The sequence below is a fragment of the Zeus faber genome, assembly GCF_960531495.2.
Source record: "Zeus faber genome assembly, chromosome: 13".
Classification (NCBI taxonomy): domain Eukaryota; kingdom Metazoa; phylum Chordata; class Actinopteri; order Zeiformes; family Zeidae; genus Zeus; species Zeus faber.
The window spans coordinates 11,955,466-11,974,760 of record NC_137198.1 but is presented as its reverse complement, the minus strand read 5'-3'; the positions used below and the strand labels follow the sequence as shown (position 1 = coordinate 11,974,760).

The following is a 19,295-nucleotide window of genomic DNA, read 5'->3' as shown; positions in this document are numbered from 1 at the left end:
CACACACACACACACACACACACACACACACACACACACACACACACACACACACACACACACACACACACACACACACACACACACACACACACACACACACACACACACACACACACACACACACACACCAGGCCACCTCAGTTGGCCCTGCCCAGCTAACCTCTGGTGCTAACGCCAATGCAGCTGTTGTAATCTAGGCCAAGCTATTTATAAACCAGGCAGCCAAGTACAGGCACAGGGAGCCAGGGGGAGACAGAGGGATGGGAGGATAAAAGAGTCGTTAGGGGAGAGAGAGAAACACGGATGATCGAGGGCGAGGTGGAAGAGCAATGGAGTGGAAGTGAATGGAACGCCAGGGAAAGAGCGAGAGACATAGCTGCGAAACAGACATGGACGGAGCGGTGAACAGGAAATAAAAATAGGCGAAGGAGGAGAGAGAGCGAGTGTGTGAGAGAGAGAGGGGGAGAGGGAGAGAGAGAGAGGGAGAGAGAGAGAGTGTGTGAGAGAGAGAGAGAGAGAGAGGGGGCCGAGTTGTCAGGTGCTGCAGACAGCGGGATGCTTTCTGGGGAGAGATGAAGAACTGTGGACAGACAAACACCAACAAGCAGTACAACGGTGACACCAGCACAGGAATGAAACATTAAAATGTATTTTAGTCGCTACATCAACACGATGCAGGGAACGCGGGGGATGTAGCCGGAGGAGCGCCGAGTCCTTTGGATGTCAAAAGCCTTTGAAAGTGCATCAAATATTGGTAATAAAGAGTAAAGAGTTTTAAATGAACGTAAAGGAACAATAGATTACTGTTTTGCTTTTCCTTCTCATTATGAAGTTAATGTTGATTGCACAGTGTAACGGCTGCAGAATAATGACACCATCTGTGTTTAGATTGGTTCCCTTTAAGCCTCCCTATCACTATCCAGAAAAACCACAACTTCCCCCGTTTACCTGTGTTTGTTTACAGGCCAGTCCTGCCCCAGCCGAAGCAGTCAGCACGGCGTCTATCTATATCTATCTGTATTCCAGCTCAACCAAAATAAATAAAAACAAACTTAAACTGGGGAGGCGGCGGTGCAGGGGGTAGAGCTGGTGGTCTAGTAATCTAAAGGTTGCTGGTTTGATCCCAGGCTCCTCCTGCTAGCATGCTGTAGTGTCCTTGAGCAAGACACTTAACCCCTAATTGCTCCTGATGGCTGCGTCCGCCGGTGTTTGAATAATTGTAAGTCGCTTTGGAAAAAATCGTCTGCTAAATGCAATGTAATGTAATTCCCGTAGGTTCCTGGTTCGATCCCCGGCTCTTACTGGCAGCACGTCAAAGTGTCCTTGAGCAAGACAACAAACCCCTAGCTGCTCTCGATGAGCCGGTGTGCGCCTTTGACGGCTGCCGCCGCCATCGATGTGTGAATGTGTGCGTGAATGGGCGAATGTGAGGCGCGTAGTGTCACGTGCTTTGAGTGGTCGTGAGACTGGAAAAGCTCTATATAAATGCAGTCCATTTACCATTTAGGTTGTGACACTTTCAATTGACCTCTTCAGTGAACACGCTTCTTTCTTCTCTTATTTCCAAAGGGGTGTTGATCATTCACATTGAGCGCTCTGAGCGACCGTAAAGCGATCCGGTCATCTTTACGACAGCGGCGCAAAAAATAATACGATGATGATGATGATGGTGATGAATACAAAAAATAAATGCATTTTTATTCTCCCGGTTGCATGGATTTCCTGCAGGTTCGTCTGATTGGAAACTATAAATTGTCCCTAATGTGAACAGTGTGTCAGGAACTGTGTGCCTCCTTATAGCCACCGTCATGTGGAATGGGCTCCGGTCTCCCAAGTTGTGACCAGGAAAAGTGGACAAAGAAGATGGACGGCTGTTTTAATCAAATGGTAGTTTGCAAAGTGCTCTCCACGGCAGATGAAGAAAATGTTATAAAACAGACAGCCAAAGCAGCACAATTAACGAAAAAATACACAAACAAGAAGAAATATAAAATGCAACCAGTGGTTTTATAGTAAATAAACGGATAAAAGAAAGGAAAAGCCAAATCACTATACCACTGTATAGTGACAAGTCTGAGCGACACAGAGAAGGACACGGTCGATGGTCAGAGCACTTGATGAGCTGCTCTGGGCTCAGGATCCACATTGTCATTAAGATCATCATTATTATGTCCCGACCCCAAACTCAATTTGAGATTTCAACCAATCCAATTTATTTCAGAAAATGAATTGCGCGGTAATCCACAATATATTTGCGCACTGTTGAAAAACTATGCAATTCAGCTTCTATGTGGAAAGCTCGGGTGCAGCAAGTGGTGAGCTGATAAGCTGTTTTTCTTATTTTAAATTCAAATCATTTATTCCTTTATTTATTTTTTTTTTTTGCTTTTTTTTTTTTTTAAACCTATCAACAACTATATGATGGCGTGATATAAAATAAATGCACAGCATCGGCAATGCAATATTATTATAGGTATATTTAAGTAAGAAGTGGATGTACACACCTGTGGTCCACTCAAAATGGACCCACAAACTAGTTTTGGATCAGGACCCCGGGACCCCGCCTAGTTTGGGTGTGGGGGTGGGGGTTGTAGCCTGGCAACATGTCGTCATTGCTTCAAGTGGGAACTGAGCCTGGTACTCAGATTCACTGTAACCAGCCACTCGGGAGAATGAATATAATTGTAAAGAAAATGAAAACAACTTCATGTCTATAAAGATGTGTGTATCGATGTGGCAGAAACTGGAATGGGGACACACGTCGCTTGGGATTGGGATTCCAAGCCCCCGCGCAGTATACGACAATAAAAATGATAAAGGCCAAACAGTTCAAAAGAAGAGGGTCTACTGTATGCGTGTATACGTACTGTATGTATAGTTTGGGCTCCCAATCCTACTCTGACCAGCAGCAGCATCTGTTGAGCGTGCTTTTAACCCGGTGCAGAGGCTTAGCTGTCAATGCCGCATCTCAGGGACAAAAAGGGGTCGGGAAGGGGGCACTGATTACCTCGCTTCAAAACCAGGTCAAGTCTTTGGATGGGCGAGACAATTTCTCTCTCTCTCTCTCTCTCTCTCTCTCTCTCTCTCTCTCTCTCTCTCTCTCTCTCTCTCTCTCTCTCTCTCTCTCTCTCTCTCTCTCTCTCTCTCTCTCTCTCTCTCTCTCTCTCTCTCTCTCTCTCTCTCTCTCTCTCTCGCTCTCTCTCTCGCTCTCTCTCTCTCTCTCCACTGCTGTTGGTAAACCAGACAAAACAAGACTGAAAAACACATGAGTGAGTCACACACACACACACACACACACACACACACACACACACACACACACACACACACACACACACACACACACACACACACACACACACACACACACACACACACACACACACACACACACACAGCTGTGGAGATGGCTCAGGCAAGCAAACAAAAAGGGATGAATGAGAAGTCGCTGTTTATGAGCAACACACTGAGATGATGAAAAATACTACATCATTTATATGGTATAGCACACAACGTAAAGGCATGAACACATGAATGTACACACACACACAAATGTACACACACACACAAACAAGCGCACACACACATACACACACACCGAAACACATGCATCTACACACACACACATCGAAACACATGCATGTACACACACACATGAATGCACACACACACACACACAAACACACAAATGTACACACACACACACACACACACACAGAGCTGTGGACAACGTAAAGGCATAAATGTAGAAGGAAGATATAATGTCACATCCCCTCTTCCACAGAACACATTTTTAGGCTTTGGGATAGAGGCAGGAAATTCCCATGGCGACAGAAGCCTTGAAGAATCAAAAGCCATCGTTTTGGACGATAAATAAGAAGCACGATGGGAACGAGAGGAAGGAGGCAGCGGCAGATGGAGACGGAAGGAAGTCAAAAGAGAAAGAGAGGAACACACTGAGCGATAATAAGAGTGCGCAGATTCAGGGGAAAAATAGAAAAATGAAAATATACAAAAAATAAATAAATAAAAAAATAAAAAAGCGAGAACAAAAATAAACCAAACCAAATTGGGTGGAGACTCATGCATTATTGACTTCCCCCCAACGACAAAAGAAGCACGCCCACACACACACACACACACACACACACACACACACACACACACACACACACACACACACACACACACACACACACACACACACACACACACACACACACACACACACACACACAGTCTATCAATATTCTGCTTCTGCAAGCATCATTTGATTTGATTGTCTCCTCCTCCACCATTAAAATAGCTGTAAATGACTCTCTTCAAAGGGCAGGCGGACTTCCAGATGCACAACAACAAAACAACATCACAACAAGCTGCGTAAAAAACAAGACAAAAAACGAAAACAAAAAGAAACAGAAATGAGGCTGAAGGCTGGAACCATACCGTGCGTGCTGTAAATGTAGTAAAATCCTATTTGCAGAATGTGTATAAGGCGATATATCGCTGTTGTGATATCTGATTACAGTAGATTTTGGCATTTTGTGCTATACTTAAATGCTGCCTACAAATGCAATTATTATTATTATATTATTATTATACATTATGATACAATTATTATACAAATTATTGGCAGTGACGGTAAAGTAATGCAATTCTCTGAACTTCACAGACTGTTCTAGTGCTGTGTCTGATGCCTGCTTGGTCAAGTAGATATTTATTGTGTTCAAATATTTTCTGAAAGAACCAATGGTGATCCCCAAAATATTGTCAAATTACTGATGTTGAGGTATTCGTCAAAAATCTAGTAATCTAAAGGTTGCTGGTTCGATCCCAGGCTCCTCCTGCTAGCATGCTGCAGTGTCCTTGAGCAAGACACTGAACCCCTAATTGCTCCTGATGGCTGCGTCCGTCGGTGTCTGAATAATTGTCAGTCGCTTTGGATAAAAGCGTCTGCTAAATGTAATGTAATGTAATTTCCACTGCTCCAACTCTCTACTTTCACTGCACATTCTTCCGTTACTGCCCCCATTGTTTTGCTCTGCCAGGTTCCATTTTTAATTTGCATTGTAAATTGCCCACACAGCGCCTCCTGCACACCTGAGAGGCCCGAAAGGGGGAAGCCCTTTTTTTTTTTCGGCGCCTCCTCCCCTCGCCCCGACGCATTTTCCCCTTTGCCCTAACGAGTTTTCCAACCGCTGGATGACGATCGCGGATGTTTCCCCCTGAACAGATCCGCCACCAGAGGACGCGTCCGGGACGTCTTCCTCCGGTGGACACTCAGGGGCTATCAAGGCCTAGGGGGTTGGGATTAATAGCGATGCAAATCAGTCTGACTTGTCCCGACTTGTAGGGAAAACAGTGGGAGTGGAACAAAAGAGCGATGAGACGTACGAGCAGATACACGGAGAGAGACAAATTGACCTGTACTGCAGGTAGATAAGGCAGGACGGTGAAAAAAGCCATGACGGTGACTGAAGAGTCTCGATATATTGTTATAAAATCGATATTCTGATATGAGACTTGATATTGTTTGGGATTTTGGCAGTTCAATGTTGTCTTTAAGGCTCTATTACGCTAAATAATGCGACTTCCTGAACCACAGAGTAATTATGGATCAATGGATTTATCGACTCACTAATCACCAATAACTGTTTCTCAGATATTTATTCTGTGTAAATATCTTACAAAAGCACCAATTAGTCGTCCCCAAAATATCGTCAAATAATCGATACCGAGGTATGTGCGCGCCCCCTCGTTATTTTTGTGCGTCAGTGTTGGTGCAGATATTCTTAGAAATTGTTATTTTTACCCTTCTCTTACCTACATTACATGATCATTACCGTTATGAAATAATTTGGGAGGCCCTCATTAAACAAAGTGTGAAAAATTGTTCTACCACTAATGCTAAAGAACCGTCATTAACTAACTTCGCAAAAAAAAGAATTAGGCCAGACAGGTAAGCCCGTGTTGCAGAACAATGGTGGTGCCGGGGAGGGTGGGGCTTTTTGGGGGTGAGGGCGCGGTGGGGTTGGCACAGTCTCACGCCACACTGACCTTCAGCCTGCCAAGCACCCTCTCCCTCACGTTCGCCCTCGGGACCCGGAGCTAAATATAAACTGATATGGTCTGACACATGCAAACATGGACTGACACACGCAAGCGCCCGCACACACACACACACACACACACACACACACACACACACACACACACACACACACACACACACACACACACACACACACACACACACACACACACACACACACACTTTTGTAATCTTTTTTTTTAACATCATCTTTCGTGCTCTCGTTTGTACACAATGTGTTTTGCCTCTTTCACTCAGTCGCTGGACTCTGATTGTACTCCCATCCCATGATAGACGACAATTGTCATGGTCAAGCACTCTAGATACGAGTGGTATGGGATCCTGGAGGGACCATCAGGGAAGACTACAGAAATAGCACCATTTGTTTTTAATGACGCTTTGAAATCATCGGAACAGTCACTCCTGTACGGCAACGACTGTTCTGACCAGAGCTTAACTGTTATTATGTCTTATAAATCAAATAATATTGAAGTTTAACTACTTGTTATTTTGCCGTCGGATCCCCCCTGGAACCTCTCGAAGGACCTTCCGGCGGGTCCCCGGGCCCCGCGGCAAGAACCACTGCTTTAAAGGGATCGCGATTTTAACGACTAACATGATCAATCGAGTAAAATCCCTGCCCTCTCTCTCTCTGTCTCTCTCTCACACTCTCTCTTTTTTAAATTTATTTTTTATTTCTTATTTCCTATTTATTTTCTCCAGACGGTGTCCCGACGCAGGCCGGCATCAGTGGAAGCATTGTTCACTTTATATAACGCTTGTAATTCTACTCCCACACACAAACAACTCCCGATAGGATGCAGCTACGCAAATCTAGGACAGCTAATCATTTGAAGTATTAGTTCTAATAATCAGTACACGAAAAAGTGAAAAAGCCCAGGGAGCCACACAGGAGGCTGACCGGCCTGAGAAACGCTAAAGCTGGCCCTGCTAGAGGCTCACGAACCACACTCGAGGCATCTCCTCTTTGTCGGGAGCCGTTCAGGGAAAGGCTGCAGATAAAGGAAAAAGTGTGTCACTGGGTTTTCTTTTTTATTTTTTTATTTTTTTCTTCGCTTTTCACTAATGCAGAAAAGAGAAAGGGGGGCTTTTAGATCCTGCACTCTCAAGAGCCTGTGGTAAATGTGGGGGCACGTTTCTCCCACACACATTTTCACTGACCGCTGACCTCTCTCACTCGCTCTCTCTAAGAACGCTGTGCGATTGGAGCGAGAGCCCATCCTCTTCCTTGGAAGCCTTTCGGGACAGTAACAGAAGGTAATGTTTGTGTTGGGAGAGAGCCAACAGCCCAAAGATGCAATAAAAAAAATTAAAAAAAAAGTAGGTTGCCATGTCCCCATTTTTCATAAATAATGATGACACTGGGTTTGGGAATGTTTTTAACGGCAAGGAATATGTCTGTACATCCATGCCAAGATTTTGATATTTTTAGAATGAAGAATTGTGTATGTGTGTGTGTGTGTGTGTGTGTGTGTGTGTGTGTGTGTGTGTGTGTGTGTGTGTGTGTGTGTGTGTGTGTGCGAGTGTGTTCAAAGTAAAAGCGGAACTGCTATAGGGAACAATACAGGCTAATGAAGTAGGCAGTGGCGAGTTCCGATAAGAAACCCCGCCCCCCTCTATATATTGACGTACTTATTTTTGAAGTCTAAGATAAATGTCAAAACATCTATTTTTAGACAGGCCTATTCAATTGAAGGATACGGGGAACAATCTTTTGACACACTCTGACTGAAGGGGTGAGTGGGTGGCATTTCCACTTAAAAGCCAGAGCGTGAATCGTAATGAAGTGAGGGAGCAAAATGAAAGCGGGAGAGGAGGGAAGGGGGCGGGCTCCGCCGCTAAGAGCGATGGGTGTGCAAACAGCAAAAACTCACAAAGCGGGAGTGATTCATTTAAAGAGATTTTTTTTCGCGCGCGCCAAATTTTAGCGTCGCCGCCTCACACTCGTCTGGGTTCCCGAGCGTCGGGTAAAAGACGGAAAGGTTGGCGGCTCCAGACGAGCGGAGCCCGGCGATTTATACGGAGAGGAGAGCTGAAGGTTTGGGAGTCGGGGCCCTCACTGTGGGAGATATAAAAAAAGAAAAAAAAAAAAAAAAAAAGCGAAAAATGAAAAATGCGAACATGCCAGAGGGAGATGGATAGCAATGGGAGATTTATAGAGGGGGGGAAAGGGACAATAAAGCAAAGAGAGATGGATGGAACGGAGAGAAAGAAAGAAAGAAAGACGGCGGGAGCATGCAAAGGAGACAGATTGAAGGAGAGGGAGAGAGGGAGGGATGCATGGCGCGCCAGCTGGAAGGGATGGGATTGTCGGACAACGTAATTGGATTAGAGGGGCATAAAATTAAAAGCATTTTCCTTGTTCTCTCCTGCAGAAAACGGGATCCAAGTGATCCGAGCGCTCTGGCTCCGGGGAGAGCGATGAAAGCCGTCGACGGGCCGACTCTGCACATTTTGGGGGAGGCCTGGGCAGAAGCGAGCGCCACGAAGACGTCGCCGACCAGGCTCAGACATGGTCCTGAATTAAGCATAGTGCTACTCCCTTCAACTTCTGTGTATATGTGCACAAATACTATTCATCTCTTTTGACTTGCACTGTTCTGCCGACTCCTGCTGCTGTAACACCTGAACCCCCCCCCCGGGGATTCGGTTTAATCTCATCTTAACACACGTTTCTGAGTATCGAAATGTTTGCGTATGAGCGTTTGTGTGTGTGTGTGTGTGCATGCGTTGCATGGATTTGTATGTGTGCGCAAGAAAAAAAAACAAAAAAAAAAACGGGGAAAAAGTGTCAGCGGGTCAGGTTGCATCTACACGTGCGTTTGTCGCGAGCTTTCTGCTGGGTCGAGGCGAATTTCTGAATTGTACGGAACAAACGTGAGCGCGCAAGAGCGACACGCCGCATGTGGTGCCAATCCAATTACAGCCCCGGTTCAGGCTGGAGGAGGCTGAATGGGCCACTTGGTTCAGCATGAGTCACATCACAATCATGGCCCGGCATGGGACATTTTCTGTGCATAAATAGCAAATATACAGGGAATAGGTGTGTAGATGTCTGCACGCGTGTGTGTGTGTGTGTGTGTGTGTGTGTGTGTGTGTGTGTGTTCGTTTCCGTGTGTGTGTTTTCGGACTGAAGCATCATGAGCGTGGTGTGAGACCATTACTGGACCTGGCCGGATCAAAGCAAGGCGGATGGTGACATCATGCAACCATCAGAGGCCCTTTAACCCGCACACACACACACACACACACACACACACACACACACACACACACACACACACACACACACACACACACACACACACACACACACACACACACACACACAAAATATCCCCTGCGAGTTCATTTCCTCTCACCCGGTCTATGTCCTCCTCAAACACGGCCTCGTGGACACTGCAGGCGAAGAGCGCCGTGGGGAGGTCGCTCAGATCCATCATCTCCTCCGCCGCGGCCTCCTCGTCGTTCTCGCCAAACACCATGTCCTCTTCCTCTTCCTCCTCTTCCTCCGGGTCACTGCTGTAGGCCTCCGAGCCGTTGCTCCAGGCCTTGGAGCTCTCTCGGAGCATCCTCCAGGCGTCCTTTGGGACGCGGGCTGGCGCTGGATGGGATTAGACTGAAGGGCATGCGGCGGACTGAAAGTTGGAGGGCAAAGCAGATTCGAAGCCTCCGTGTCTGGGTTAATGGATGAGTAGTACGTTTTTCGAGAAGGAAAGGAGGCAAGGGGAGCAGCTGGGGCGTAAGGTGGTGCGGCACGGATGGGGGTTGCGTGGGTGGGGGTGATGGCAATCGCAGCGATGGTAAGGTGAAAAAAATAAAAAAAAACATGGTAAAGAAAGATAAAGCACCATTATTAGATGCTTTGGCCCCGCCTTTAAAATCAACGTTAACTGTCGCATTTTTCTTTTTTTTACAAGCGCTGTCGCGGTCCATGAGTCTACTGCACAAAGCGCCAGAGTGATGCCACGGTTGGGCCTGCAAGGAGGATGCATCAGTGTTCACTCAAACGCGAATATTGACGGTATCCAGGTCGTGCTCTGAACAGTTGTAAATGATGGCAACCAACATTTTAATAAGGGTCACTTTATAATAACCCCTCCTTTTAAATCCCTCACGTTGGCAACACTCTGCTGGTGAAGCAGCGACTCCTGGCGGTCAACTTAGCGAACTGCCGGATCATAATTCGACATCATACTTCGACAGGAGACTTCTTAGAAGACACTCACGGAATAACGGGACAATATCATCTGAATATCCTCGAATTATTAAAGTTAAAGAATGAGGGGGGGGGGGGCTTTACGCCGGCCTGTGCGCCCAGAAACTATGGCAAACCCTGAACGTCAACATGGCAGCGAAAAATGACCGAATTAAAACAACACACGTCCTGCAACATGTATGGCCCAGTGTGGCTTTTCATTTGAACGAGGTCCGATAGACAAGCGACGTTTCCCCGATTAAACGAGCTACTTACCACTGTTATCGAAAGCGACGGACCGCGGCAAGTGAGCGCCTCAGTCTCAAACACGTGAGAGATTCTCCGCATTTAAATTGTGATTAAAAAAACCCCAAAACAAAACAAACAAACAAAAAAAAAAAACTGCGAACGGAGCTGCGGTTGCCGATATTGTTGGGTTTTTTTTGTTGTTTTTTTGGCTTCCCGTGCCAGACGCGCCGGCGCTCGACATTATTGTCTGATTATTTTACACCGTCTGACGCAGTTCGGGGCCGCGCCGCCCGACCAATCGCACGCCGGACCGGGGCGGCGTCGGCCAACGGGAGCTCGGCGAGGGGGCGGCGCTTGGGTATTCAAGGTCGGTGGCGAGCGCTCGGTAAACACCGGCCCCGAGCCCCCCGGGACACGCGAAGACGGGAGACGCTCCGGCTTTTGAGTTTGACGCGCTATGGACGTTGAATTGAGGGTTTGGCAAAATTAAATCGAATTCCTCCCTCCCTCCCTCCCTCCCTCCCTCCCCCAGTGCGGAGAGGTTAAACGTAGTGTAAGCAAGGCTTTAACACACCTGTTGCGGTCCACACATCGGAGTTATTGAAATAGCGGCCAAACAGATAACAATGAAAAAATTAAAAAAAAAATGTAAAGGGTTTCTTAAATCCTTCACCGCTCAACACGATTCTGGAGATTCGGGATTCAAGAGATTCAAGATTTTTATTCGTCGCTTACATATTCAAGATTCAAGATTCAAGATGCAAGATTTTTTTATTCGTCACATACATGTACATACTTTCATACATATATGCAGTGAAATGTAATGCAACGCACCCGGTGATAGCACACTATGTCCTATGGAAAAAAAGAAATAAAAGTAAAGAATTCCTTTCTCGAATTCCTTCGACCGACTAACTGACTCCTAAAAACGTAATACAGTAAGTTGAATACTTATAGAATAAGATAAAAATATATAGAATAAAATACAATAAAAATAAAATGAAATAAAATGGAATAGATAGAGGGAATATGCCTATGTATGTACAGATATGTGCAATTAAAGTGGCATGTGAATTAAAGTGGCATGTGAATGTGAATAGAGTGAGGTAGTGTTTGGGATAATACAGCACATATACACACTTTCATACATATATGCAGTGAAATGTAATGCAACGCAATGCAATTTCTAATAGCCCAACTAACTGACTCCTAAAACGTAATACAGTATTCTACGACTTGTACCAAAGAGCAATATTTTTTTTGTAAGCCATTAAATCAGAAGACTAGGTAGAGGGGGAAAAACAACAACAACAAAAAAAAAAACACGGTAAAATATATGAATTTTATAAGTCACTCTTAAGACTATTTTGAGATACCGGTTTGTTGAGTTTGTGTGCATTACCTATGATGCAGAAAAGAACCACAAACACTGTGCCAGTCATATTATCCAAAATACACTTCTGTTCATTTCATTCGATAACAAATATAAAACAAACGATATAAAGTAATTATAATGTCATGACTATTATAGATTATTGGTAATTGAGTAAAAGATAAAACGGAAATTATATATTCAACTGCCAAGCTAAATAGCCAAATGAATAATAATATAGTTATAATAAACGATAAACATTTTGAAAGGACAATGTATTTACTTCTCTACAAAAGTTAATTGTTATTGGATTTTGTCCACCGCTTTGAAACGCTCTACTTGAAACAGTTAAAGTAAGGGTTGAAAATGTCCCGGAAGAAAATCAATAATAACTTTTATATAAAAAACACAGGCGATCTACTTTTTTTTTTTTTTTTTGAGTATCCATTTATTATATTGTGACAGTATTCTGTGACACAGTATTTTGTCCCAGTGTGAAGCAAAATGTCAAGGCACGTTAAGAGCAAACGTTAAAACCAATAAATACAAGTTTGAATAATTACAGACTTTTGGTCACTTAAAAAAAAAAAAAGCAATAATACAGTTTATTTTGCGCGAGGCAGAACTCTGCCTGCTGCAAAAGAGCTTGACTTAAAGACAATAATTTAAAAAGAGAGAGCGGTTCATTGGCATGCCAGTTGAAAGAATAATTTAGCTGCAGCTGCATTGAGAATATGTTGCCAGTAAAATACTGAGAACATAGATAACATTCAGTTTTTCCATTATTGGATAACACAAACAAAATAACAGTACAATCAAGGAAACCAGTAGTTGTGTCACACAGTGTAGAAAAACTTTCTGACATTACACTAAAAAGGCACATCTCTGGTTATATATACAGTGTTGTGTGATTATGGTGTACCAGACCATTTATAAGGTCCTAGGGCTTCAGGTAATGTCTAATGGTAAAGGCAAAACTTTTAAAAGTCAGATTTCCGTCCGTAGAAAAGAGAGGAGGGGATTACAAAGTGATGTAAAAGAACATTTAACTGGACGTTTGGTTGAAGACATAAGGGCAATTACTTTTTTTGGTTAATGCAGTATTGGCGGTAATATGAAAAAACAAATAATAATAATCACTCGAATACATTAGATGTCTTTGAGTTATCCTTTCCAAATCCTTAGATAAGGTCCACATTCTAGAACGGAGATGTAGAATAAACACTCGTTCCTAATCCTTCTTCAGGTCAGGCGACCTGGCTGCAGCAGCTTTGACTCTGGCTCTGGCTACCAGCTCGTCCTGGGTGACTGGCAGGGTGGCGGGGGCCACCCCATCGTTGTTTATCAGTGCCCCGTAGGAGAAGGAGCCATTGTAGTCCGGCTGAACCACCAGGCCCTTGTCGTGAATGGTGGGGATTCCTGCACATACAAAAAAGGAGGGTGTGGTGTGAGTCCTTCATGCACACAAATAGCCTTATAAAAAGGATCCATTTGCATAGACAAACGTCATGCTGTATTGCTGTATATGTGGATAGTTTCTACAAACCTTGTGCCATATCCATGGTGACATAGGGCTCAAAGCTTTTTCTTTTTTTCCTGTTTTTGGTGATGAGGAACGTTCCTAAGAAACATATTGCACATCTACATGTACGACAAAAAAACAAGTCAATTAAACAGCGCTCTGTTCAATTAGTGGACAGTAGCCATAGTGTACCGTATGAAAAAGGATTGACGATCACATACCCCAAGAGAAACATGCAGATATGAAGAGCACCTTCGCGGTTGAACTCCAGGTAGAATATAGCTCCTGAAAGAATCGGCAAGGAAAAACTTTACCAACGTCTTGAGGCGCTATAACAGTAACTCAAATAACTGTAGAGACATACATTTATGCAGCAAAACTCACCAGCTACAATGGCAAAACAAGTGGACAGGATGTAGTTAATACTGGCAATCAAGGAGCAGTCATACAGCTTACAAGCTTGAGAGAGAAATCTAAAGATGAGAAGAGATTTTAGTTGAAATGTTAGTTATGTTAACGATAAAAGAGTTGTACTGAATTAAATTTCCAGTTGGGTCAACAATAGGAACTGCCTTGCCAAGCTAATGCATACAGGAAAGTACACAGTAATAGTAACTACTTCCTTCCTAGTGTGTGTGCATTTGGATTCCTTGCTTTAACTGTCTGTTTACTGAATATTATTAAGTCAACAGAAAAAAATGAATACTACTGCTATGCTCTCCTCCATTCTACCTCATCTTTAAGTTTTAAAGCCACCTACCTGGCTTGAAAGACCACAGCAGCCACCATGCAGACAGACATGACATAGAAGATGGGGTAGTTTAGCTGCATGGTGCCCTCAGCCGTGAGAACTAGCATCCCTGACACGGCCTTCACGGTGATAACCGTCACAGATCCTGCACATAATATACATATACAAACAAAAATATATACTCAGGGTAAATTTGAACGAGATTAGCAAACTTGGTGCACTGAAATTACCTCTGAAATTAGTAGACCTATATACGTACAAAGAATTGTAAAATAAGTGAGGATTGGAGGAGAGCTCGGTACAGTATCATCCACTCAGAATGGCTGCCTCCAGCCGGCTGGTACATCCATTCATTCCACTCAGATAAGCACAGACCTGTCACTAGCCTGTCACAGACCAGCCAGCCATGCTAGGCTGCATCTTTGAAATCTGGGGCATCTATGGTAGTGAGCAATTCGCATCGGTGCTTTCTTTTAAATGTATTTTAAATACTGATGCATCTGATGCCAAGTTTCAATACTAAGACAAAAGAAACTGAAAGGTATGAACAGTAAGAATAAATGTCCCATGTTAATTATTTTTCAAAAGGACACACACACACACACACACACACACACACACACACACACACACACACACACACACACACACACACACACACACACACACACACACACACACACACACACACACACACACACACAATTTATTTTCAACAATTGTATCCCTAGATAAAAAGGCATAACGTGGGATTTGAAAATTTCAAACACTGTCATCCCTGCTGTTTAACATCCTATTATGGATGAGGTCTTGTGTGTGATCTTCCGCAAGCTGTGGTAATTACCATATTGTTCAATCCATTCTAATGAAGTACAGTAATTGCTATTTGCTTTGCTCTGTGGATGTTCTGAAATTGATTCCCTGTGATGCTGGAGACTCACCCAGCAGAGCCACCAGCAGCAGAATGACAACGAGGTAGTTAGCGCTGCACCGCTTATAGAAGTACAATAGCAGGCAGAACATGATAATCTCCAGGAGCTGTCGATAAAAAAAACAAAACAAAAAAATAATAATGTCAGAGTAAACAACGCATCAGTATTAAATAAAAGAGGCACTGGCTCCCGTCTCTCACAGGGTTTTATCTTTAATTTGTGAGTTTACATCAGACCTATTTATTCCATGAATATTGTTATTGTCTGTTGTATAAGTATCTATCCTATATTAGGTGTGCATAATACCAGTGACCAAACCCTATTCAAAGTGACATCCTACACATAATTGCCAAATTATGTTCTGCATGTTTCACATACTGTATATACAGTAAGTCATATATTTAAATGAAAGAAAAGTCCTTTAGCAATTATCCTTCTGAAATGTGAAACGTGTGTACGTTGATAGAGGATGGAGCTACACTGGAACTGAGGGGCGATAAGGGAAGAAATCCATCCAGAGATCATGATTTGTCAATGTTGTTTTTTCCTCAACTCAATACGAAGTGGTTCGCAAGAATTAATATTTTCATCACGTAAAAAAAAAAAAAATCTTACCAAATACAAGAGCACGGGCCATCCTACAATGTGCTTCACAATGTTTTCCGCGATGAGTTTTTCGTGACAGTTTGGTCCAAACGCGACAAAGAGATAGGTCCCGCCTATGGTGAGGAAACATCCCAGGAAGGACAGCCCGAACCGCTCTGTAAAAAGCAAATGACAATTACTGAGCAAACATTTACTCTATGAAATCCGCAAACATCTGGGGAGCGGGAGACATTAAAGCAGCAAGCACAAGCACTTATACTGTACAAGCACTTGCGCCGCAGTTACTCTGTCACCTGATGAGTGACTATCGTGGCCATGGACAGTGACGCAGATGATTTGCTTGTGATGCAAATACAACGACGGCCCTCAATTCTCTTTATTTTTTTTATAGGGTGCATTGCACTGCAAGTTCATTTCTGCAGTTTTAAGCACACGCCGAACTTACTTGCAAATTCCACTGGCTTTGATTTTTCCCTCAAAAACGTGAGACCTAAAATTGAGCTTGCTGAAAAGAAAGAAGGAGGGGGGGGGGGGGGGATATATTAATGCTGATGTTTAGTCACACTTCATTCCCAAAGCCTGTTTGCGCTTCGAGGATTCTATTGAACGAGTTTACAGGATAATGCCGTAAATTTTAGATGCTTGTGTAAAGAAAAAAAAAAAAAAAAAAAAAAAAGACCGAAGTAAAACTGATTGTATTTGAAATAATCGACGCTACACTGCAATCAGAGCAGGGGGACACGACTCACTCAAGACGGACACGGCGTTGAGCGGCGCGATCAAGGAGACGGGGGCGAAGGCGTACGAGACAAAGTTGGCCCCTTCTGCCAAGCAGGTGAGCACAAAGCCACACCACCAGGTTTTGGTGCGATAGAAAGCACGATGGTCCTTGGTTCCTGCTCGCGTCACATGGCTGTATTTCTGCGGGCGAAAGACAAACACATCACCGACACGGGTGGCCTTCACAGGGCAAACAGAGCGAGCGAGTGGCCAACAATAACATAATCCTAATGTAAATACCGGGGAGGCTAATTGTGAGCTGTAGAGCCTACCGGTGCAGAAGAGTCACATTTTGGCTGTGCTATTATCTAGCTATGTTATTATACAAGATAAAATAACACTTTATTAATCAACAGATATGTACTTTATTTATCCATCCATCAACAGAAGTCAACAGTTAAAAATGCGGCATGACAGTGATAATAGTAGTCCGAATGGAAACAACAATAGTAATAAGGATAATAGCACTGACGGTGATAATAGTAGTAGTAATAATAGTGGTCGGACCACACCACACTATAATGTATTATTGTAATAGCAATGAAAAAAATGAATAATGGCTTTTTCGGACGTTTATTTGATTTCTTTAAAAACTCGCAAAACCACACAAGATATTATGACTGTCATGGAAAGTCACTGACATACCTGAACACTGAGAGAGATGCTGACGAGCACGTTCCCGAAAATGGCAAGCAGCGTCCCAATGAGATTGTCCTTGGGAACGCAAAGGGGAGATTGACTGCACGATTACCATCATTTATTTATTGATTTCCTTACTTATTTGTTTTTAGTAAACATTACGCGCCACGTCTTGTGAGTGAATAAAGAAGTGAGCGGGAACCGCATCAACATTTAATCGCGTCGACCGATGCTATGTAGAGATATGTAGACAATGCATCACTGTCCTACCGTGTACGAAGTAATAGCAGTCCGGGCAGAGGCCACTTCTGCCATCGTGGTGGAGTAATAGGATTATATGTGTTCATTTAAAGTCCATATCACCTCCAGCGGAGTCCTTCTGTGTGTCCTCCATCTAAAGTTTATCTTTCAGCGTTCAGTTCTTTGCATACACCTGTCAGGTTGACGCCATCTTGAAGCGACTCTACTTCCGGATATCATTCGTTTGTTTCAGGCTCCGCCCCCAGACGATAATAATAATAATAATAATAATAATAATAATAACAATAATAACAATATATTATATATATTATATATAATCATTATATATATAGCTATTATATTATATTATATTATATAATCTAACAAAACGACCTAACTGCCTAACTAACTAATAAACGTTAATGATTTCAGAGCCTAAGCTTGGTCTTCCAAGGGAGGCTTTGCCATGAAAAAGTTTAAACTAACTGAACTAACGAACCAACCAACCAACCAAATTACCTAATAAATAAATACATATTTGTTTTTAGTCAATGCCTTGACGTGTTAAATCCCGCTCTCAATTAGTCTAGAAAATGAGGGAACTCTGTGTCCATTGCGCACTCCACCATGTTTGGACTCTTCCACGGCTATAAATGCTTTTACATTGACAATGGAGCCGCTTCTCCATGTTCAGCTTTGACTCTGGGGGCAGAGGGCCGATGTGATTATATTTGTTCATTTTAAGCTCATATTATCTCCAGCGGAGTCCTCCTGTGTTTCCTCCACCTAAAGTTTATCTTCCAGCGTTTTGCCCGTCGCATACACCTGTCAGGTTGACGCCATCTTGAAGCGACTCTACGTCCGGATATGGTTCGTTTGTGTCAGGCTCCGCCCCCAGACGATACTACTACTACTACTACTACTACTACTACTACTACTACTGCTACTACTACTACTACTACTACTGCTACTACTACTACTACTACTAATAATAATAATAATAATAATAATAATAATAATAATAATAATAATGGTGATGATAATAATAATAATATATATATTATATATATAATCATTATATATAAAGCTATTATAATATATATTATTATATATAATATTATATATATATATATATATAAAATTTAACAAAACAAGCTAACTACCTAACTAACTTAATTAACTATAAACTTGAATTAACTAACTAATAAACGTTAATGATTTCAGAGCCTAAGCTTAGTCTTCCAAGGGAGGCCTTGCCACGAAAAAGTTTGAACTAACTGAACTAACGAACCAACCAACCAACCAAATAACCTAATAAATAAATACATATTTGTCTTTAGTCAATGCCTTGACGTGTTAAATCATGCTCTCAATTAGTCTAGAAAATAAAGGAACTCTGTGTCAATTGCGCACTCCACCGCTCCACCATGTTTGGACTTTTCCATGGCTATAAATGCTATTATTGCAACTCTGCCAAATAAAGTGTCATGAAAATAATAACGTCACGCTGCATCATGAAATAATTTCTTGACAATGGACAACGTGCCTTCGTGCTGTGTCATTGGTAGTCAAGCAATATATTTCAAAACAAACAGCGTCAGAGTTTCCATAACTGTAGTAGTGAAAAGAAAGTGACTAAACAGAAATGTCACCGCAAAGGTGGCTAAAAGTTGTTATTATTATTATTATTATTATTATTATTATTATTATTATTATTATTATTATTATTATGATGATGATTACGATTATGATAACAATAATAATAATAATAATAATAATTATTATTATTATTATTATTATTATTATTATTATTATTATAAATACACGTAATAAACTTAAAATTTAACTATAATAATAATAATAATAATAATAATAATAATAATAATAATAA

General features: G+C 42.6%; 2 protein-coding genes across 2 annotated transcripts in view; both read right to left on the bottom strand.

Moving 5' to 3' along the window:
* The window catches only part of rcan3 (regulator of calcineurin 3), a gene marked incomplete at both ends in the record, with an annotated part of 38,716 nt that extends 29,029 nt beyond the window's left edge, over positions 1–9,687 (bottom strand). The window contains one exon of the mRNA XM_080012844.1: positions 9,478–9,687. Coding sequence (XP_079868970.1) covers positions 9,478–9,687 — 210 coding nt within the window. The remainder of the gene's footprint in view (positions 1–9,477) is intronic.
* Positions 9,688–12,381: 2,694 nt separating this feature from the next.
* On the bottom strand, positions 12,382–17,585 carry nipal3 (NIPA like domain containing 3). The gene is made up of 11 exons (XM_080011893.1): positions 17,435–17,585; positions 17,171–17,239; positions 16,495–16,666; positions 16,191–16,250; positions 15,755–15,900; positions 15,149–15,245; positions 14,217–14,352; positions 13,841–13,929; positions 13,678–13,741; positions 13,481–13,575; positions 12,382–13,353 (listed from the first exon to the last, which is right to left on the bottom strand). Exons 1-11 carry the CDS (start codon positions 17,477–17,479, stop codon positions 13,166–13,168), a joined length of 1,161 nt encoding a protein of 386 aa, XP_079868019.1. The 5' UTR covers positions 17,480–17,585; the 3' UTR covers positions 12,382–13,165.
* Between the last annotated feature and the right edge of the window lie 1,710 nt (positions 17,586–19,295).

Coding starts and splice junctions, on each gene's coding strand:
- nipal3 (XM_080011893.1), bottom strand. CDS start 17,479: ATGGCAGAAGTGGCCTCTGCCCGGACTGCTATTACTTCGTACACG. Junction 17,240..17,434: donor CTGCTATTACTTCGTACACG/GTAGGACAGTGA, acceptor TGCGTTCCCAAG/GACAATCTCATTGGGACGCT. Junction 13,742..13,840: donor TTGTTTTGCCATTGTAGCTG/GTGAGTTTTGCT, acceptor CGATTCTTTCAG/GAGCTATATTCTACCTGGAG.